Source organism: Schistocerca cancellata, chromosome 8, assembly GCF_023864275.1.
Source record: "Schistocerca cancellata isolate TAMUIC-IGC-003103 chromosome 8, iqSchCanc2.1, whole genome shotgun sequence".
In the NCBI taxonomy this organism is placed as follows: Eukaryota; Metazoa; Arthropoda; class Insecta; order Orthoptera; family Acrididae; genus Schistocerca; species Schistocerca cancellata.
In genome coordinates, this window is record NC_064633.1 from 199,476,033 (window position 1) to 199,499,395 (window position 23,363).

The 23,363-nt window shown below is 41.0% G+C and overlaps 1 protein-coding gene across 2 annotated transcripts in view; it reads left to right on the forward strand.

Moving 5' to 3' along the window:
* LOC126094940 (Bardet-Biedl syndrome 7 protein homolog) overlaps window positions 1-23,363 on the forward strand; it is a 169,288-nt gene that overhangs the window by 44,534 nt on the left and 101,391 nt on the right. Inside the window, exon 6 of one of the 2 annotated variants that reach the window (XM_049909588.1) lies at window positions 11,313-11,502. The exons of the other annotated variant lie outside the window; for it this stretch is intronic. Within the exon in view, the coding sequence (XP_049765545.1) occupies window positions 11,313-11,502 (190 nt within the window). The remainder of the gene's footprint in view (window positions 1-11,312; window positions 11,503-23,363) is intronic. 2 annotated transcript variants of the gene reach the window in all.

The window sequence follows — 23,363 nt, forward strand, 5'->3', positions numbered from 1 at the left end:
CCTCACCATTGGAGGTCAAGTGAATCAGCGGAATGAAGAGGCTTTTGATGCCATTCGAGACACAGTATTTGTCAAATGTTGTCGCCTTGAATTGGGGTCCATTGTCTGTCACAGTGGTGCAGGGAAGACCTTTGGTGCCAAGAATCTAGACGTGTGCATTACTTGTGGCATCTATTGTGTTGACACCGTGCTTACCTCATATGGGTAATTATAGAAAATGTTCAGTGGTAATGACCCACACAGAATTCAGAAATCTCCAGATGAATGCGGTCCCAGGGGCAACGGTAGATGAACCATTGGGCAAAAGATTGGCGTTTAGCAGCCTCGTACTGGGTGCATGCAGAACTGCTATGTACCACACCGTGGCCTTCACATCCTTCGTCAGCCGTGGCCAGTAGGCATGTTGCTTGTGAGTGCTTTCATCCGCGACACAGCCTAGTCGCTATGATGGATGAGTTGTAAACATTGTGGCCACAAGGTACTCATCATGGTGACAATGTGAGTATTGGTCTGCATGTCAAGCAGGAACACATGAGCAGTGATGGATAAGCAGTGAGATTGGCAAACCCGACTCTGGAGCTCCAGATTTGCAAATGTTGAAAAATAAGTGGGCCACTCATGGACCACATAGTGCATGGTGTGCCATAAGATAAGATCATGTTGTGTGTCTGCAATGATTTGAGTAGCTGCAATGGGAAACCCATCTGAGGTGTGTCGCTGCTCCATGTTGATGTGGAAACGTGAGCTTTCCTGTCTGAACTTGTGGGTAGGCAGGAAAGAGCGTCCACATTTGTGTGTTGTGCTATGGGTTCGTGTTTAATAGTGGAATTGTAGGAGTTGAAGAACAACATCCAGGCCTGTTGCTGTTGTCTTCTGGAAGATGGGAATGATGCCTGATGAGCACTACTACTGTTTTTTGATCTGTAGTGAGGGTAAACTTTGTCCTGAACAGGTAAACATGGTACTTCTTTATTGAATATATACCGTATATACTTGAATAATCCGTGCATGTTCTTTCCCGAATTTTAGGAGGAAAAACTGGGATGCGCAGATTATTCGAAACATTGTTGGTACTGCTCTGCCTCCAACAATACATCCCATTATTCTATTGCATTGTTGCGGCCTCAGTCTGTGATGCATCAGTAGCACGTTAGGAGTGAAGTATTAACGTCTTCAAACTTCTTAATTATGGCTACAAGTTCTCGTTATTGCTTGTACACTGCTAAAGAAAAAGTGAAAATTATTGAAGAAGCTGAAAATATTGGAAGCCGTGCGGCAGGAAGCAAGTACGACATGAGTGAGAGCTGTAATCGCGACTGGCAAAAAAATAAAATGCAGCTTCAAGAAACTAATAGCAATCACCGGGTATTTCGTGGTCAAAAAGCGAAGCATCCGGACCTCGGGAAAAGGCTCTGCGATTGTGTAGATGAGAAGCGACAATACGGGTACGCGGTGACGAGTGAAATGTGCCAACTTAAAGCACTGTCTTTAACCAAAGAACTGGGCATTACCAGTTTCAAAGCTAGCCAGGGCTGGCTATCAAGATTTTTCAACCGAAATGGCTTAGAATTCCGGAGGAAAACTACTATCGCTCAGCGGCTTCCAGGCGATTACGAGGAAAAAACAGTGAATTTTCTTCATTATGTGATAAATCTGCGCCGCAAACAGTCCTATACATTATCGCAAATTGGTAATGTGGACCAAACGCCAGTCTATTTTGAGATGCCGCTCGATAACACAGTGAACAGGAAAGGCGAATCCAGCATCATGATACGAACTGGCGGCAGTGAGAAACTAAGATGTACAGTGATATTGTGTGTAACTGGTGATGGACGAAAGCTACCACCTTACGTGATATTTAAAAGGAAAATTATTCCGAAAATATCAGTAAAAGGCATACCGTCATTAGTGAGAGTGAATCTGAAAGGGTGGATGGACAATGAACTTATAATTGACTGGGTGACACATGTTTGGCAACGTCGTCCTGGTGCGCTACTGAATTTATGCAACATGTTGGTCCTGGACAGCTTCCGCGGACATACAACTAAGGAAGTGCGAGACAAATTACAAAAATGGAAAACTGACTTGGTCATTATCCCTGGAGGCCTAACATCCATCCTACAACCACTAGATCGGCCATTCAAAGCTGCACTTAAACAGTAATATACGGAATGGATGGCTGATGAAAACCGTAAGTTCACACATAGTGGAAAAATCAAACGGCCGGATTTGTCCCAGATTTGTGAATGGGTGAAAAGTGCATGGGATTCCATTCCACAACCACTGGTGGAAAAATCCTTCAAAAAATGTGGAATCACAAATTCACTGGATGGAACAGAGGTCGACACTCTGTGGGAAGATGGTGAAGATGACAATGATTCTCCTGCTAGTGATGACGATGAAAGTGATGAATAGAGTGGTAAGAGAGGAAACGTACTGGTATTGACTAAAATATTTTATTGCACATATCGTATTAACAAATTTTTAAACAAGATAATTCACATTTCTTTTTTTGCTACGGTACGCGTAGAGTCCCGGCTGGGGGTGATAATGTTCTTCGGCCGCCCGCTCGTGTAATGGGTCAGCCAGTCAGCTGCACGCCGCTGGCTGCCCGCCCACCGGCTGGCCAGCTGCATGCTGCTGAATCGGTTGCGTTTTAACGATGTATCAACCTGTACAGCAGCATTGCTTCAAACTAGTAGCTATTATATATACTTTTGAACACATCATAATGTTGGAACAATTTTTTTGTAAATAAAACTAATTAAAGCAAAAAAATTTTTTTCCTCTTCCTCAAAATTGGGGTGTGCGGATTATTCGAGGGCACGGATTGTTCGAGTATATACGGTAATAGCCAAAGCTTCTTTTTTCCTTGCGAGTAATACTTTTGGACAGTTGTCAACGTCTTTGACGCAAAGGCAATTGGTTGTCCAGTATTCTCATCATTCCTACTTGCCAGCATTGCCATATGGTGAGCCATCCATTGCCAAATACAGAGGACGTGATTGGGGGAAATTGCTTAAGGCTGGGCACTAAGCGCACCACATGCTTCATCTGTGTGAAAGTATCTGAGTGGATGCATAATATAGGCCGCTTATAGGAGGAACTTAGAATAATAATCCCCCCCCCCCTCCAAAAAATAAAACAAAATAAAATAAAAAGCCTGCAGCTCCTGTAAGTTTTAGTGGCAGAGTAGAGAGTCAGTAGCTGCGAGGTTATGGTCAGTGGGCTGGATTCCTTCTTCGTTGGGCAAGTGTCTGAGATATTTCACTTGCTTCCAGACGAACTGGTATTTGAGTAAACAGCACTTGAATCCTGCATCTTGCAATTTGTTAAAGAAGGTGTGAAGGTTGCATAGGCAGTGCTGACGGCTAGTAACAGTTAGGTTGTCAAGATAGTTAGTGCAGGAAGAGATGGACACTGTTAACTGTGTATGATTGCAGGACTAGAAGAGATCCAAGAAGTCAAGCGGAGATGGACATGATTAACTGTTCCTGATATCTCTGGAAGATTGCTGGAGCATAAGAAATCCCAAAATGGAAGTGCTTGTACTTATATTAGTCATAGGTAGTTTTAATAACCATTATGCTTTGTGACTCCTCATTCTGGGGGATCTGGCAATATGCTTCGACAAGGTCTATCTATCCTAGAAAGCCATTCACATGCAACAGTCTTTGTGCAGGAGGTCCTCTGGACATGGTGTGTAGTAGTGTTTCATTTGTGCATGGGCATTGATTGTCAATTTAAAGTTCTTGCATAGCCAAAGGGAGCCATTGGTTTTTTTTTTTACTACTAGCAGAAGTGTGCCCCAAGTGCTGATTTTTAACTTGTTCAATCACCTCAGCTTCATGAAATGGGGCACCGTGTCTGGACATATGGAGATATGAGCCTCGGAATCTGTGGTGTGCCCCGGGTCATGTTCGAATATAGGCTTGCAGGCAGCATATGAGGTCATTGAGTTCCTGGAAGGGAACTGTGTCAGAGTTGTCCTGAATCTCATTGGTGATGAAGAACCCAAACAGCGAGAAGGCATCCAAACCAAAAATTTTGTCAGCTGAGTGACTATCTACAACAAACAGCATTATTTGCTGTGTGAACTTTTTGTACGAAACTGTGATTGTGAACAGGCCCTGGAGTGGAATAGAACTGTTGCTGTACTCAACCATAGAACTGTTGCTGTACTCAACCAATGTACGGGAGGGCAGGGCCAGTGCTGAGGAACCCAGATATGGATACATACGGAGGTTTACCAAGTAAACAGTAGTTCCTGTGTCCACCTTGAAACAGTTATTCCAGTCTGCAATTTTGAGGATGATAATCATGGTAGAGGAAGGATTGCCCTGGGGAACAATGCGCCGATGTTCATGACCGTCCCTTAGTGGTACTCGGGAATGGGGTCCGATTATACTGACTGTTCGGACATGCATATATATCTGACAACAGGTGCAGTGTGCCCAGCGATCTAGATAGTCCACGCGCAGGTGTGCAGTGAAGCATTCAGGACATGATGGAAGGCTCTTCTGCCTACTCCAGTAGGATGTATCTGGCTGTTCAGAGGCAACTGATACATTAGTGGATCACACACCACCATTGAGTGAAAGGGTTATGAGTATTCTGTCCCTCCCCCCCCCCCCCCCCCCTTCCCCAAGCTCAGTGTGGTGGCTGGTCCTCCACTACTTGTGGTCAAGCCGTGAGGCATACATTTGCCACCTGCACGATATCTAAAGAGTATTTTCAAAGTGTCACCCAAAGAAGGATTCTCCAGCTTGAGAACAGTAGTACATAGCTCTGGATTGGGAGCCAATCGGAATGCTACGTCTCTAATCAAAGAGTCAGCATATGCAGTTTTGCAAGCTGAGTTTGCTCATGTGAATGTGAAACTGGAACAGTATCTCATCCCATGCAAATCAGTTACCCATGAGTGATACAACTGACCAAGTTGCCTGTGGTATTGATGACACTCAAGTCACAATGCAACCACATGGAATCATAGTGAATAGGAATTCAAAAATAATGAGCACATCTCCTTGAAAGTGGTAGTGACTGGATTTGAGAGGGGGCCAACTTCTTCAATAAGAATAACATCTCTGAGGAAGCTCAAGAAAGAAAGCATGAGTGTTGTAGAGCATCATCCGTGACCTGAAAATCAGTAAAGTGCTGTTTCAGCCAATGCAAATATGTGTCCCTCTCCCCTTTGGTATTACTAAAACGCAGAAACGTGGATGGTTGATTAACTGACTGGGAAGTGACCACTGCTAGTATGGGATGAGTACCCTGAACCTGAAGTTAATCCTTCAAATGCTGAATTTCATGATGGAGCAACTCATTTTTCTGCTGTTGGTGGTGTAACTGTTGTGGAAAGTGTTGTTGGTTCAAAAATGGCTCTGAGCATTATGGGACTTAACTTCTGAGGTCATCAGTCCCCTAGAACTTAGAACTACTTAAACCTAACTAACCTAAGGACATCACACACATCCATGCCCAAGGCAGGATTCGAACCTGCGACCATAGCCGGCGCGCAGTTCCAGACTGTAGCGCCAAGAACCGCTCGGCTACCCCGGCCGGCAGTGTTGTTGGAACAGTTAGTGTTATTGCCGCTGCAGTTCCAAGATCCAGTTATAATGACCAGAGTCTGATAAGACTGGGAATGACTAAAAAACATGCAGGACTGATTGAATGGCCAAGGGTGTTAAACAGCAAGTCACCAAATGTGAACAGGACACCAGCAACTAAGAGAAGTCAGACAGCAGAGGCAACACAGCAGAATAACAAATCCAATGAGTAATCCAAATCAACAACCTTAGCACTGAGACCAAAACGGTGATGTGTAGTGACAACGATGCACAAGAGCAGTGCAATTACAGTTGAAGACAAGAGTGTCCGTGCTGTTAACTTTAAATGGCACCTATGAGCACTAGTTTTCTGGCAAGGTGGCCTAGCAGCCATCATTGAGTCCATGACTTCCATTGGGCTTTTGAAATTACTGGCCCAGGATACCATAGTAATAACAGCCACAAATGTACAAATTGAATGGAAAAAATTAGAGAGAATAGACATGTGAGCTGTGCAGAGCCTAATGCCAATGTTAATGTTTATGCGGTGTGATTGCCAATGAGGAAAGTTTTTACAGATACAAACAACAAATTTTTTATAGCAGTAGGTAAACACAATCATCCTTGCATTAAACCTCAGCTTTGACATTATCACTAAATTAAACAGTCGCCTCCTTATGTTTAATGCTTTATGGACAACTGAAACATAAATTATAATTAGGTTGCTAAGTTCAGCTTTGAAACATATCAGAAGAAAAACTAAACATATGGCCTCTAGAAATAGTTTACTATTGTCATCAAATATTCTAAATTAAGAGTTATAGTCATGAGACATGCATGATGTGCATAAGGAACAAATTATTCTTTGAGCTACATTTCTTTAAAATAATTTTCTTAATAAAAGTACCTCATCATCAACCTAATTGAGAATTGATAAACTTAAGTTTCATAGTTAAACTGCAGTTTCTGTGTTTATGTATTAGTTCAATTATCTCCCCCCTTCCATCATTCAATTTGAACAGAAAATGTGAGCTGCTAAAATTTGAGCTGGCTTTTTAGCAATGAAAACGTAGTAGTGTCACGTGATTCTGCAAAGTACAGATGTAGATATATGTAGGTACTAATTACTGTTTGTATGTGATGCGGTGGCTAAGTGGGTGGTCGTATGGTTTTTATTCATTAACTTCTTATTTTTTCCACTTCTGGCAGAAGCCTGTATATGTGAAAAATGCCAAATTTCACTATGGTTCAGAGTCGACATTAAACTGTAGGTCCACCTGCAACTGGTTGAGTTAGTTCAAGGTCAGAGCAAGGCATGCTTGTGGTGGTACTAATAAGTATATTTACTCGTGCATGGATAACTATCTTTACAAAGTGTGGGCTTAGTTGATAGAAAGCACTGTAATTCTCGTATTGCAGTTCTTATGCAACTGGCTATTAATCCAACCAGAATCTCAACCCAGAGTTATTGTTTGCTTCATTAACAGGAGAAACCATAACAGTTTATGTATAAGGCAAGTTAATGAAGAACTGAAAAACTGTATCCTGTATAGACAGCATCTCGGACACCATCAGGAAACACATACGTAAAATGGACAGGGGCATTGACACATGAAGCACTACCATTTGTCATGAGAAATAAAATCGAAGTACTCTTGGTGGTAACTTTCAAATTGAAAATTGAGTTTGCAAGGGGTTTTCAGAACAGAATCAGTCTCATGCTAGAAAATTTGTGAGCAAAGAAGTAAAGAAAACTGCAGAATATGAGAATGAAAAGATACTGAACAAATAACTGGAGAGTAACTGCAAAGCTTGTCCAGAGACGACCTAAACAAAGATAAGAAGGAGGAAAAAGTTTCATCATATTGCTTTCAAGAGAACATATACAGTTATGAGAATACCCGTATTTCATATCAGTGTTATCCACAGTTAATGTCTTTCATATGTATGTAAAGTTAAATGAGGTGATGGTTGCTTGTGACTTAAATTTAGTTTACAAACATACTACATAGGTAAGCACTTCATTAAATTTATTTTTCTTAGTGATTTAATGTTTTTACTTATCAGAGACAAACATTTCATTTCTGTTTGTGTTTAAAAGATTGTCATGATGATATAGGATAATTCAAAATGTGGGACAAAAAGAAAATAGCTGTGCCTGTTACTGCAGTAACGGCCTTATTTCAGAAATAAACATATATACTGAAAGATTAACTCACAGTTTAGCTGGCAACAATGAAACAATGGAAAGTCACTGATGTTGTTCATGGCTGGCATTAGTATTCAAAATGGTGGCACCTGTGATAGAAAAAATACTCAATAACATCATCAGTAATATTGTCCAAAGACATTTTTGGACCACATTTGGAAAAATGGTACCATACCATTGCAAGATTGCTAGATGGGCAAAGAAATTCGAATAAAAGAAGCCCCAGAAAACTCACATGTTGTGCCACCAGAGAAGTGAATGTGTTGCAATCAGCAGTGTGCCATGTGTTGCACAAGCATCTACAGTTCAAGGCTGACAGAATTCAGATGTTGCGGGCACTAAAACCAGTTGAAAATGAAACTGGAGACACTTATGCATTGATTTTCAAACATAGCTTGAGGTGTATGGTTTTGCACACATGTGCTCTTTGATGATGCCACATTTCACTTTAGGCCGTGTCCTACGTGAGAGACAGGAGTGATCGACAGCTGCAGGTGACAAAACAATGTAGTTACGGAAGTGTCCTACGTGAGCAACATCTGCCTGTCTTCAGCTGCAGTTGGTGACGTTTGAATTCAAACGTGTTTGAATCTTGTCGCTGCAGCACGCACGACAGAGAGCGACAGCCATGTGTCTTCTTGGCAAAGCAGTGGAGCGGATGCGACGGTAACTATGAATTATTTAATATCCGATTTTAAGAAAACTATTCTGCGAAAAAATTTGATTCTTCTGCAACCTATAGCTTGATATCTTTAAACGATACAGGTCTGAATTTATTTTCATTATTTGTCATAGTTACTGTGCTGCATGAAATTGAGTACATGGGTGCACGAAATTTTTAGAAATTTCCAGAGATAAAATCACATTGTGTAGACTTTCCGTATAGTTCATTTAAGGTCATACATTATTGCATATGAAATGTAACCGATATATCTAAATTGTATTTAAAGTTGAGGCCGGAATGACATCCTTTTCATTCTTGAGATATTGGTTGTTATATCCGCGGATGGGTCGCTTGCGGTGAATCCGAACCTTTCCTGCGCTTCAGGAATCAAGTTGTTGTAAAAATCGTCGTATATCATAAAAGGTTCAAGATATCGAAACGACAAATTTTAGAAATGACAGCACACAGAAAGGACTATTTTATGATATGATTAACTTTCGATACGTTTTTGTAAACGCTTGAGCAGAGCCAAAAACAAGAATCCCTATAACTTACACCATGAGGTTTTGTCCAAATTTTCATAGCCAAACAAAGGGAGAGAAACAGGTAAACGGGATATCAAAGTGACCAGCATAAGGTCTAGTTTGACATGAAAATATTTAACTGCTTGAAAGTAATCAGGGTAATTAACAAAAACTTAATTAATAAGCTGAGGAAATATTGAAATATTTCACGAAAAGCTGCTGTAAATGAAGTGTCAAAAATTTCATCTTATTTTGCACATAAAAAGATACATTGGTACGGTATTTAAATATCAACTAAGCTTCCTTCGAATCCAGTACATTAGGAAGGCAAATGAGGAGTCATTAAGATCATGTTTTCTGAATAAAACTTGAAATTAAAAAAAATGAAAGAAATCAGTCAAATATTTTATGAAATGATTTGTGTAAAAGAAATAAGTAGATCAGAGAAATGTTCTATGTGCCTTTGAATGATGCTCGGAATCATGAACAGAAAATGAAGTGCACAAGATGTTTCCCTAATAATTCTTATTCCATTCTTTTAGACAAAGCATTACACAAAAGGTTTGACTTTCTTTTCAAAAATTTTGTAAGCTTTACTTTTACAGACTATTTAGAGTAATTGAAACGAGGTGCACCAAACGTTTCCCTAATATTTTTTATTTCATACTTTAAGACAAATTGTTACACAAACATTTGACTTTCTTTTCAAAAATTTTGTAAGCTATACCTTTACAGACTATTTACAGTAACTGAAACGCTGGCCTTAACACTGACTGCTGATGAATTACGTTCGCATCATCAAATATCTGTAAAATTTCATGGTTCATTGTAATTTACTAGGAATTAAATGTGTGTGATATACTGGGACAGGTGTGAGGATCAAGTTCTTTGGCTAGACCTTAGAAATATACTTAGTGATGGAGTGTAAACAGTTTACATAAAACTGAGTATACAGATTGTAAACTGAGTCAGCATAAATGTAAGATCAACCCGGAATCGAACCCACGACCTCTCCCAAAACGTAATTGCGAACTGTGTACCCTACCCCTACACCACAGCTAGCTTCTCTTCAATGGTACTCATCTGTGTACTTATGTTTGTATTTAGCATAGTTAGTCATGTAGTAGTCATTCCTCCACATTTATTGGCTGTTAAAAGTTCTTGAACATGTAAAAACACATTTGTATTTAATTTATTGATGAGATAGTCAAATGCTCCTCTGCTCATTCACGTGTATTTGAAGAATTTGTTTAGTAATCTTCATAGTTGATGATATTTATGAAATTGTCCATGGAGATTCTTCCCTTCGTAAATTTCATACTCAGCATTCCTTTTCGCTTTATTTTCTTAAGTAAACCTATGATAATTCTGTAGCCTTACTCTTGAGCTACAGTATTCTACAGGTTAAAGAAGCCATTTTATAGAAACAGCTGGTTGGCTCTAAGCAGCCATCTTGTAGCGCGACATGGTCACTTGCACGCAGGACACCCAACCCTTTGTCCCGATGCTGCTGATTGTCGCTGGAGTGTCACGTATCCAGAAGTCGCTAGCTGTCATTCGCTTCTGTCGCTCATGTGGGACGCGGCCTTATGACAAAGTGAAGAAGTGTAATTTGAGAATATGGGGTACACAAAACCTGATCTTCTCTGGAAAATGAATGTGATTCTCTGAAACTTAATGTTTGCTTTGCATAATCAACTGCAGAGTCTTTAGCCTTTTCTCCTTCACATAATCTACCATTACGGGCATAACCTACGTCAGTATGCTTTCTCTCTGGTTGTTGCCTCAGTTGACAGAAGAGGTACCCAATTTTATTTTGCGGCAGGATGGTGCCCAGCCACAATGGTGTAACCTCGCATGTAGTCACCTCAAATCTTCCACACCTCTGGACTGGTTGTGCTGGGTCAAATGATGTGTCATACTTGTTATTGCCTTCCAGATCACCTATCCGTATATCAGTGTTTGTGTGTGTGTGTGTGTGTGTGTGTGTGTGTGTGTGTGTGTGGGTATGTGTGAAGGATGTGGTTTATTACCACAATTTCTGCAAGACTTAGTGTTGAAGGCACCAGCTAGTTAGCACAGTTAACTCCATTTATCGGGCTATGTTGGAATGGGCCTGGCAGGAAACATAGTACTGGATGCTATTTCACAAATGGAACCCACATTAAAAGTATGTATATGTACACAGGAATTGTGAGCGTTAACCTTCCTACCTGTATGTGTATTTCTGACATATAATCATTAATGTACTGCAGAATACTTTCTTTTTGTCCCATTCATTTAGAATCACTCTTTACTTTGATGTACAATTTTATATGTATGTAATTGGAGGTTTCTTAGAATCTTGGACGTTATTGTTGCAGGAATGAAGTGAGCCATGCATGGATTCTGAAAAAACCTAGTAACAGTAGTTGTATTACCTGTATGGATTGTTATGACTTGACAGCAAATGGCACTCCAGACTTAGTGGTGGGACGTCAGGATGGTTCCATAGATGTCTACTCTTTTCCAGAGGATGCTGATGATAGTGATGCCACTCTCAGATTCACATATGTATGATCATATACATTTTACAAAACTAGTATGAAAATAACTTGTAAATGAGTAGCTCTTTTGCTTTACATTTCTTTCGGTTGCACTTGTTGCTTTCATAGTCACAAACAGTGTCTCCTGATGTTCACAGCTGCTCTTAAAATTTGTAACTTTTCAAGTCTTATATTTCGTAGCTTCAGTGATACTTTTTAAAAGTTTTCTTCCTCATGTTTCCAGTGCACCTTTTAATTCCTAGTCATTTGTTGTTATCAGTCACTGTAACACCTTAGTGTCCTTTTATGTTGGTTGTCAAATGTGACAAAGTAGTCTTTTTTGTTTCACTTGTTTTCCCTTCATGTGTTAATACATTTGTCAGAACTTTTACTAGTTTGTTTTTAGAGATCTTTGCAGCCACAAGAAGATGACTGCATCAGGTGTCATTTCTGACCATAATCTTTCTGTTTGCAAGTTTACTACTTAGTATTGTTGTATATCATTAGAGTTAGTTTCCAGTTGTTCTTTGTCATATAATTTTCCCCCTCTCATTTCACCTTCATTGACTGTTGTAAGTGGTGTTACATTTCTAATTCATCACACTTTTCAATAAATTAATAAGGAGACAGAGAGGCCATGCTATACTTGCATTTAGGAGGTGAAATTGCAAGCACTGCTTGTAGACACATACAAAATAGAAAAGCTACCCTATATTTCAGAGCCAAATCAAACAATGGAAAATCAAGGATGGAGCGACAACAGTATGGAAAGGAGAGATCGCTACTGACCACAAAGAGGAGGTGTTGAGTCACAAACAGGCACAATTAAAATAAGAAGTGTTCAGCCTTCAGACCAAGTCCTTTGTTAGAAGTAGAAAATTCACATAAGCACAGTTCATACACACTTGGCTACTGTCATCTCTGGGCACTAAGGCCTGACTGCTGCTTTGTGTGCAGTGAGCAGCAACCTAGATTGGGTGGGTAGTGGGGGTACTAAAGAGGCATGGGGTGGGAAGGGGAAGAAATAGTGGGACAGGTGTGGGGGAAGATTAGAAGATTATTAGTGTTGCCTGTGGGAGCAAGAAGGGATATAGAGGAGATAGGATGGTGGCCAGGTGCAGCATTGAAAGGCTTTCCTGGTGGCGGCAGGGAGGGGGGGGGGGGCACAGAAATCGAGGGAATCAGAAAGTTCTCAGTAGGTTTCGGGACGTATTTGGCACCAGGTGTCTATGAACAGGTTGTTCAATTCCCATAAATTATGGGCCAGAGTTTTGTTCGTGCAGAGCTAATGCTCAGTAGCATCCCAGATGTGTTCAATCAGCTTCAGGTAAGGTGAGCTGGTGGCCAAGGCATCAATGTCAGTTCACTATCATGCTCCTCAAACCACTGTAGCATGATTCTAACCATGTGACTTGACTGTTGTCCCACTGAAAGATGCTGTCATTGTTGAAGAAGAACATCATGCAGGACGGAATGTAGGTCGTGCACAATAATGTTTGTGTAGCCAACAGCTGTCATGGTACCTGTTGATTGCTAACACAGGTCCTATGAAAACCCAAGTGAATGTCTGCCTTATCGTAATATTGCTTTGACATCCTGCATCATTAACACAATACATGTTTTGTTCTCCTGGATGACTGCATACCTTGTCAAACCATTGACATGGTGTAGCAAGAAATATGATTCATCTGACCAGGTGACATTTGCATTCATCCACAGTGCAATCTTGATCATCCTATTGTAATTGACAGTGGCACTGATCAACTATAGAACACATGAGGGTAATCTGCTGCAGAGCCCCATGTTCTACAATGTGCACTGAACACTGTGCTCCAAAACAGTTGTGACTGGACAACCAATGTACTGTGTTGTCAGATCTGTCACAGATTTCCACCTATCATAATTTACAGAGTTGGAAGGCATCCAATCTCCTTGTTCGGTAGTAAGGTATGGATATCCAACACTTTTATCACCTGCTGATTATTCAAGTGTCCTTCAACCATTTTCCATAGATGCTCACGACAGTAGCATGCACACAGCTGACCAGCTTCACTGTTTCCGTGGTTCCTATTCCCAGGCACCAGGCCATAACAATCTGCTACTTGTCAAAGTTGCTCAGGTCAGTAAATTTCCCTATTGCAGCTTGTGTCATTGCTAAAATGATTCCTCATTGGTCTCTCCTCTGCTTTTGTACTCTTCCTTATTGCACCAGATGCTGTGATGCCTCTAGATAGCATTCAGTCTCACAGGTGGCGGTGGTTGTAAAGTTTTATCTCATCAGTGTAAGTATGTAAAGTGGGTCATCAGTTATAGCAATTACACTAAAATTAAGAGGAAAGCTGACAGGTGGCGTGAGTGGAAACAACATCCAAGCAACCTTAGTGTTGATAACAAAAATAACAAGCAAAGTACCCTACTCACATCACTTTGAGTAACTCTGTAGTTTACAAATTGCTAGTAAGTTGTTAATGAACTGAGATTGTTTGCATATTATTTATGGACTTGCATGCAATAGTTAAATAATGTTTTGGTGGCGCTCACTACCTCCTGACACTATTGAAAACCACTCCTTGTTTTCTGTTTCTGATTTTGTTCACAGAATGCTACATTACATGTATTGTTTGCATAAAGTTCATTCAAGAGCAAAGAATATTAGGATAGGAAATTGAAGATATACTTGTTTTTAATTAAGGTTAAATTGGATATTAGTTAAGTGCCCTTTAAAAGGATATAATAATTACTTGCACTTATGCTCCTTCCTATTATTTATGCTTATCCTTATCTAAATATTGTGACATAAGTGTTTTCAGAAGTGTATTATTGCAATATTGTTTTGTATAATTTATTCTGGCAACAAGATTGGAAATTATTCCACTATAGATAACAGCTGATAATGAATCAAGAGGGTTTCCTTTGCTGGATGTGGTATTCCACAGAGATTCTTTATTATGTTTTATGTTTTTATGGAATGGCTCTGTAGACTTCTTTACCAGCCTGCTTTGTGATTGTTGTGAAGGCACTCTTAGAGAATATTTGACCATGAATTTTTTGAGAATAAGGGTCACAACTCGCAACAGGCAGAAGCACTGCGTCGTCGATAGTTGCACAAACAAAAGGTACAGGGCTTTGCTAGCTTGGGAATGAACTTCCTTTTTCAAGCTTGTTGGAAAAACACACACACACACACACACACACACACACGTGTGTGTGTCTCCCTACATTGTGCTAAGTCGACTGCCAGCTCTTTCCTGGCCCATGGCGAGTGTACTGGGGTGTGGTGGAGTGAGGAATGGAGAGAGGTAGGAGGAAGGGATGGGGTTGGAGGGAAGGGTCTAGTGGCTCGTTGAAGAGTTGGTAGCCATCGGTGGGCTAGCTAAGGGTGCAGGTAGAGGGGCAGGTGGCAGACAGCAGGGCACGTGATTTCATAGACTAGTGTTTGAGATAGTCAGGGTGTATACGACCCGGGACGACTGGGAGATCAGGGAAAAACCCGGGAATTTTTTCATCCGGGAGAAAACCGGGAAAAACCCGGGAATTTTTTAGAATTCCGGGAATTTTTCATTATTTTAGGTTTCAGTTAAATTTTTGCAATATTGACTGGTAAGAATCGATGCTCTAACATCGGATATTACTCTATCCCGCTACTGCAGAATAATACTACAACAATAAAACGTGAACGAGAAAAAAATATGAAAATAAAACATAAATTGCAAAGGGAATGTGCCATATACAACAACAAAACACAGTGCTCATACAAACGTTTGCCAACAACAAAATGTGTCAGATGTGTTAGGAAGACTATGCAATGCTTTATAACAACAAAATGTCTCCGATGAGAGTGACGTCACAACGGTTTAACTAGATTCGTTATAGGAGTTACGAGCGGGCTCATGCACATGAGCAGTTGAGTGGCGGGGCAAACCGATGTATCTGACCCGAATGACAATTACGGGGGTGGAGGGGGCGCCAAATTCATATTCTTGAGAAGAAAAAAATCATGTTTCACAAAGAGCCTAGCATCCAGCGCACGTTGGGCTACCGATTACTCATGATTTTGAAACGCATCCCTCTTGGTTTTTGAACGCACTCTGTAAGTTGATTTCTGAATGAATCATAAGTTAATTTTTGAATGCGTGCCTAGTGTACGTGATGTCTGCCAGGGGAATCCTCGTCGCATCTAGAAATAAACTTTCCTGCAAGCAAAAGGGGACCGGGTTATACGAGCTGAGCAGAGTAAAGCCGAACGAGTGAACGCCAACCGCTGTCTGATTATGTGGTTGATTGGGCTTGGAATGATCAGCTGTGCTATAATTACTAGCGAAATCCATAGAGTCAGACTAACAGGAATAACAGGTAAGAAAGATTATGTATTATCTTCTCGGTGTATCCAAGAAATGAAATTTTGTCAGAAAATTTTTAGCCAGATTGCTCCACTTGTAAGGGCCAGTTGTACAGCTCCCTTCTAGCAGCCGATTAACTTCTATTCTGGAAGTAGGGCGGAAAGTGGTTTGTACGAACATAACAACGCCTAACCGGAGAATAATCAGGGATAACTAAACCGGTGATTCTGGCAGGGTTAGTGAAGTTAACCAGCGACTAAATTTTGACAAAGGCAGGAATAGTTCCAGAGTTAGTCATGACAAGATTGTTTGTTAGAACGAGGAACGGGGACATCACACCAATTAGGGAAGAATATGACGATTCCAAATTTAAGTAAAAATCTCGTACTACTACTATTCGATCTCATGCTCGAGAAACTGGGGCGTATGAATGAAATGTGAAACTATTTTTTAACATTAAACTATTTGCTTGTAGTAGGCCTAATAGGCATTTTATGTTGGTCTTCTTGAATTATATTCTGTCGTGTTATAAAAATGACCATTTGTGCAAAAACAGTCTCGTTTATTTGGTATGTGTTACAATTTCTGCAGTGTTAGAAAGACCTATTTTGTTTTATCTAGCAGACAGCGACAAAATAAACGTAATCAGATTTGAGACACCACACCAGTCATGGGTAGTATTTGTATTAACAACTTACGCAGCATTAGACAACGATATTTCGGCCTCTTTTCTTTTATGACATAATGTAAGATCTTTTAATGTTTTACACATACGAACATACGGGCTTCCTGCGTCATCGTAGCTGCCAAAGCGCGGTGGCGCCTCTTACCTGGCGCTCTCTGACGACTGCTAAAACGAACCTATTTCTAACAGGTCGCGGGAAAATATTGCGAATGGCGGTTTGAAAAACGTTACTTTCAAAGCAAATTTCCTCTTTCGCAAGTGGAACTATGTGTGTCATTATTATGAGCAAATTGATGTAGTGCTACGGGAAGCTCTCGCTCCTCTGCGGTAGCTAATTTATTTTGTGGAAAACTTTGAGAACAAGTCACTGGACTCGGCTAAAAATTTTACTGGCACATTTGTGTGATGTATCTTAAAGTGTAACACGGGCAAGAAAAATCAACATTATATGTGAAAGCTTAGCTTCTGTTGCAGCTTATTAACCTTAGAGACCAATGTTGTACGTGAAAGCTTTGCTTTTCTTGTAGCAACACTATGTATATTAATTTAAAACATTAACTTTTCCTGTTTGTGTATCCGCGCTACTTAACAGTGATGTTGCTATTAGCGGACTACATCACGTGTCCTACGCTCTGTATATCCGCTGTCATCGGCTGGCGGGATCACGTGACATGAGCAATGACGCTTACAAAAGCGTATCGTAATCTTGATTACATGGTTCGGAAAGTAACATGCGGTGTTGGGTGGGATTCGAATTTATACTTTCGTGATACGAAAATATACAGCGTACTTATTGATGCAAAAAATCCGGGAAAAATACGGGAATTTTTTTTCCTTGTCCACGTATACACCCTGATAGTGGTACACAACTAGCTGACATAAATTGGGTGGGAGGTCCTGGGGCAAGGGACGATGTACACACACACACACATACACTATTGGGTAGGGGTTTGGGGGGACAGTGAGTTACCTTAGTTTTAGGCCAGAGAGATTAAGGGAGCAAAGTATGAGCTGTAAGGATAGCTCCTATCTGCGTAACTCAGAAAAGCTACTGGTGGTGGGGAGAACCCAGATGGCACGGGTTGTGTTGCGGGTTGATATTTGTAATTATAGACACTCTGGAAATATTGATTATCCATAAATTAATGTTGTATTGGAATCACGGTGTTGTGTGTCCGTAATATTTTGGTGCCGAAACCCGGGAAGAAATTGCGATTTCCTGCGTGATTTCGACAACTAACGGCTTACTTCACGCTGTAGGAAAAAAAGAGACGACGTTGGACCGCATCACAAGTTAATTCCATTCCAATATAATATGATCGCATGAACTGGTCACTTCAAAACAATTTTTGCAGCTTTGTATTGCAAGCCTGAAACTTGCAATCAGAGTAGCTAGTTTTGTTAAAAGGTTTTCGTTCACTTACGTTTGCGCATACGCTGCTTGTTAATCGTTTAAGCTATTCACAAGTGCACTCGTAAACAACTTACAACAGCCATCTTTAGTAAGACATAATGCAGGACGAATCAGAGATACAGTTAGCAAACTTCAAAAGAAAGCAAACTAGGGAGAGGACTAATGCTACGCAGTTTTGTGCGGCTGTTGATGCTCTTACCACAGAAAGCCCGTTTGATGATTTTGAACATTGCAGGGAAGGGAACATCTTCAAGAAACGCTAGAGACGCTCGTTTCATTAGATGATGCTATTCATAATTTTCTCTCTGACGAATACAATGCAGACGTGCTGAGCTGTGAGGAATATATAGACAAAGTCAAACGCGCTATACAGAAGGCTACAAAAGCAATTGATTGCAAGCTTTCAGCCACAACGTCACAGATGAATATCACGTCACCACCAGTGCTGACACAACCAACTGTATTCCACTCTGTCAAGCTACCAGCAATTAGGCTTGAATCGTTTTGTGGAGATGTCGAAATGTGGTCCCGCTTCTGGGAACATTTTGAATCGACCATTGATAAAGACCCATCCCTTTCTACAGTAAACAAACATGTTTTCCTACGAGGGTATCTGTCAGGCGAACCGAAGTTACTAGTAGATGGAATACCTATAACAGCTAACATGTATGAAGAAACAAAGAAAATTTTATTGAATAGATACGGAGATAGCAATCGCATTACACCAGGCGCACCTCGATTATTTGGATGCGCTAAAGCCTGTACAGTCAGCAACATCTGAAACACTGAACAGTACATTCCTGGAATGTAACCGTCGTATTCAAGCACTGCTTGCCTTAGGAGAAGACGTCGTGGCATACGGTAAAATTCTCACTCCGAAAATTCTGCCTGCATTTCCCACTGAAATGTGCCAGGAATGGGTCATTGATGCTAGAAGAACCGAAGTAGCAGAAGGAGATGTACTGAAACTACTCATTTTTTTGGAAGAAGAAGTTCGTCGTGCTCTCACTGTACAAAAGATTCGTACAGAATATCAGTCATCTCCTAGCTTCACGCCCACTGCAGCAGCACTTCACCTAAATTCAAAGCAAGCGAAAAATCTATGTAAGTCTAAACGAGAAGTACCGGTACAAACATAAAGCGTATATTGCTCTATTCACATGCGCAACAACACGAGCCATACACCTGGAACTATGCTCAGATATGTCAACTGACAGATTTCTTCAAGCCCTACAAAGGTTTGGCAGAAGATGAGGAGCTGAGCACAATTTACACTGATAATGCTACTACCTTCCATGCCACACACTTAGAGCTGAAGGAGCTGTGGCAGGCTCTGATGGCAAGCAAGACGCACAAGTACCTCGCCCAGCAAGCCATCACTTGGAAATTCATCGCCCCACACGCGCCTTGGTGGGGAGGATTCTGGGAACGGATGGTGGGATCTGTCAAACGCTGCCTGAGAAAAGTTTAGGACAGTCACAGTTGGATGAAGAAGGTCTCAGCACAATCCTGGTCAGCATAGAAGCAGCGCTAAACTCTAGACCAATTACACAAGGGGGAGAGGAATCTGAGCCACTGACACCCGCACATTTCCTTGTAGGTGATCGACTCACAACACTACCTACTAGTCCAGAATCACCAGTTAGAAAGGAAGTTCAATGGCTGCAGAAGATGGTAGAACACTTCTGGAACATGTGGAAGAAAGAATATCTGATCCTGCTCAAAAACTTCCATTAAACTCATCAACCAAGGCCAGGTTCAGGAAGACTCCAGCTGGGTGATGTCGTTCTTCTACAAGAAGATGTTCGTCCACAACACATGTGGAGGAAGGCGGGGATAGAAGATCTTCTTGAAGGAAGAGATGGGAAAATACGAACTGCATCCTTAAGAACTTCAGAAGGATCCATAATCTCACATCCTGTTCAACTGGTCATTCCTCTAGAAGTTGACCAGGGTGGGGAGGGTGTTGCGGGTTGATATTTGTAATTATAGACACTCTGGATATATTGATTATCCTTGAATTAATGTTTTATATTCCATGATGTACGTTCCTTGGAGAGAAATTAATTAATGTTGTATTGGAATCACGGTGTTGTATGTTCGTAATAAGTTGTGAAGCAGCCATTGAAATCTCACATATTGTGCTCTGCTGCATGTTGTGCCATTGTGTGATCCACCTTGTTTTTGGCAACAGTTTGGCAGTGGCCATTCATTCTAGTTGACAGCTGGTTGGTTGTCATATTGTAAAATGCTGTGCAGTGGTTGCAGCAGAGCTGTTGTATAACATGGCTGCTTTCACAGGTGACTCGACCTCTGATGGGGTAGGTTAGGCATGTGACGGGACGGGAGTAGGTGGCTCTGGGTAAGTGGATTGGGCAGGTCTTGCATCTGGATCTTCCGTGGGGTATGATTCATGTGGCAGGGGATTGGGAGTAGGAGTGGCAGAGGGATGGACTAGAATGTTGTGGAGGTTGGGTGGGCAGTGGAACACCACTTTGGGAGGTGTTGGAAGTGTGTTGTGTAGGATGTCCCTCATTTCAGGGCATGATGGTAGATAATCAAAGCCCTGACGAAGGATGTGGTTCAGTCATTCCAGTCCCAGTAAGTATTGTGCTTCTTTGTGGTTGGTTCTTGGGATGATTGTGAGTAACAGGTGTGTGTGAGGATATGACACAGGAGATGTGTTTGTGAACTAAGTTTGGAGGGTATTGTCTGTCTGCAAAGGCCTTTGTGTGGCCCTCAGCATATAGGGCAATGGAGTTTTCATCATTGCAGATGCATCTACCATGGGTGGCCTGGCTGTATGGGAGGGATATTTTGGTGTGGAAGGGGTGGGAGCCGTCAAAGTACAGGTACTGTTGGTGATGTGGTTTTGATGTGTACGAAGGTGTGGATGGAGCCATCTGAGAGGAGGCAATTGACATCGAGGAAGCTGGCACAGTGGGTGGAGGAGGACTAGGTGAATTGGATGGGAGAGAATATGTTGAGATTGTGGAGGAATGAAGATAAGGTGTCCTGGCCGTGAGTCCAGATTTTAAAAATGTCATCAATAAACTTGAACCTAACCAGCGGTGTTTGGTTTTGGGAAGCTAGGAATGTTTCCTATAGGCGGCGCATGAAGAGATTGGTATAGGAGTGCCATGTGGGTGCCGATGTCTGTGCCATGAATTTGTTTGTTTACCTTCCCTTCATAGATGAAGTAGTTATGGGTTAGGATGTAGTTGGTTGGTGTATGAGGAATGAAGTGGTTTCGAAATCTGCAGGGCATTGGTAGAGATAGTGTTCAGTGATGGCAAAGCCATTAACAGTGACAAGTAGGGATCCAGGAGGTAAGGGTGTGAGGATGATTGAGAACCAGTGCAGGAGGTGGTTGGTATACTAGGAACTTCTGTACACGTGTGTGTGTGTAGGTACTTCCTCTCATGAAGTTATTATGATTGCCTTCCCAAATTGAAGAGAAGTATTGTCCCTCAGCGTGATTCTCCACATGCAAACAAAATAATAAATCTGCACAATATTTGTACTTTCATTTACGATAACGTATTTTACGGTTCTCATTCGTGAGTTTCATTCATCAATAAGACTACATTTTCATGTGTGAATGAATTATGGAGGAAGTCTGGTGGGGGTGTCTTATTCCAGAGTAGCTACCGATACCGAGTAATTTTTTTATTGTGCAAGGAACTTCAGTTCATTTTTTTAAAAAATGTTGCATCCAGTTTTCCTCAGATAAAAATACATTTTAGACTAGGGCAAATTGAATGGTGAACCTAACATTAACGGGAAGTCACTGGAAAAGGGGTAAAGTGTACGCAATTTCATAACTTCAGTTAGAAACATGATGCCACACAATAGAGCCGTGGAAACTGAATATTTGCTTTAAAAAATTGTTTACTCTTTATTGGCTAACTCGCCGACAAACCCAGCATTGCCTGGGTATTCATTTTGCAGTTTTCTATTAGAAACAAAAAAATAAATTAAAAAAAATGCACTGTGTTCGTAGTGTAATACTCCAGATGGTTTATGTATGCTGGTTGCTGTTGCTTCGTGCATCTACAATGCTATTTTGTAAACATCGTTATGTAAACATCTCTTCATAACTCTGTAAGTGGTGATTGTTTTCACCTACAGCCGTTTGTGCTTCACAGTTGAGAGTTGTCAAAAGCTCCACTATGTGTCAGGGATTTTCTTAAGTTGAGTTGACTGTAGGGGTGTCTCTATATTAAATAAAACATATATTGAAACTTCATGCATGATGTGGCATTTTTTCATGCATCTCAATGTTTATGATGTTCTATCTGTTGAATTGGGTGTCATACAATGGTATATTTGAACAGGTACATTTGCATTATATGTGGATACTGTCTGCAAAATGTGTTTCGAATAGAATTAGTAGCAAAGAAGTAATAAATTTAAACATCATGCACAATGTGACAACTTTTCACAGTTCTCAGAGTTTACGACATCATATCTCCTGAACTATGTCTGGTATCATGATTCAATTTTATAAGTACATTTAGGTGCGTTGTGAACACTGTTTGCAGTATTTATTGTGAGTAGAGTTAGTAGCACAGGAGTGATAAATACATAAATCAAAAAAAGTTTTGCATCACCTCAGTTCCGAGAGTTCTGGAACTTGTACAGAAAATTGGAATAGAGATCAACATAAACATCATTTCTGCCCTTTTTATCACTCATAAAAAGCACACATTGTGTGATGTACCACCACACAGTGAGACGTTCAGAGGTGGTGGTCGAGATTGCTGTACACACCGGTATCTCTAATACCCAGAAGGACGTCCTCTTGCATTGATGCATGCCTGTATTCGTCGTGGCATACTATGCACAAGTTCATCAAGACACTGTTGGTCTAGATTGTCCAACTCCTCAATGAGGATTCGGCTTAGATACCTTAGAATGGTTGGTGTGTCACATTGTCCATAAACAGCTCTTTTCAATCCATCCCAGGCCTGTTCAACAGGGTTCATGTTTGGCGTACATGCTGGTCACTCTAGTCAAGCGATGTCGTAATCCTGAAGGAAGTCATTCACAAGATGTGCCCGATGGGGGCATGGATTGTCACCCATGAAACTGTATGCTTTACCAATATGGTTGCACTGTTGTCGAAGGATAGCATTCACATATCATACAGCCGTTATGGCGCCTTACATGACCACCAGCGGCGTACACACCAGTACCTCTAATACCCAGAATCACATACTCTTGCATTGATGCATGCCTGTATTCGTCATGGCATACTACGCACAAGTTCATGAAGGCACTAAAGTGTTATTTCTGTTTACCTCACTCGTATTTCTTTCAGTTACCTTCTGCAGTACAAAGCTATTTTGCTTGACAGTACGCCTCATGCATTTACCTCCTGTAGTATACTGTATAGTTCTTTCTCAGTATGGGCAAGCTATATTACTCGACAGTGACACATAATGTGA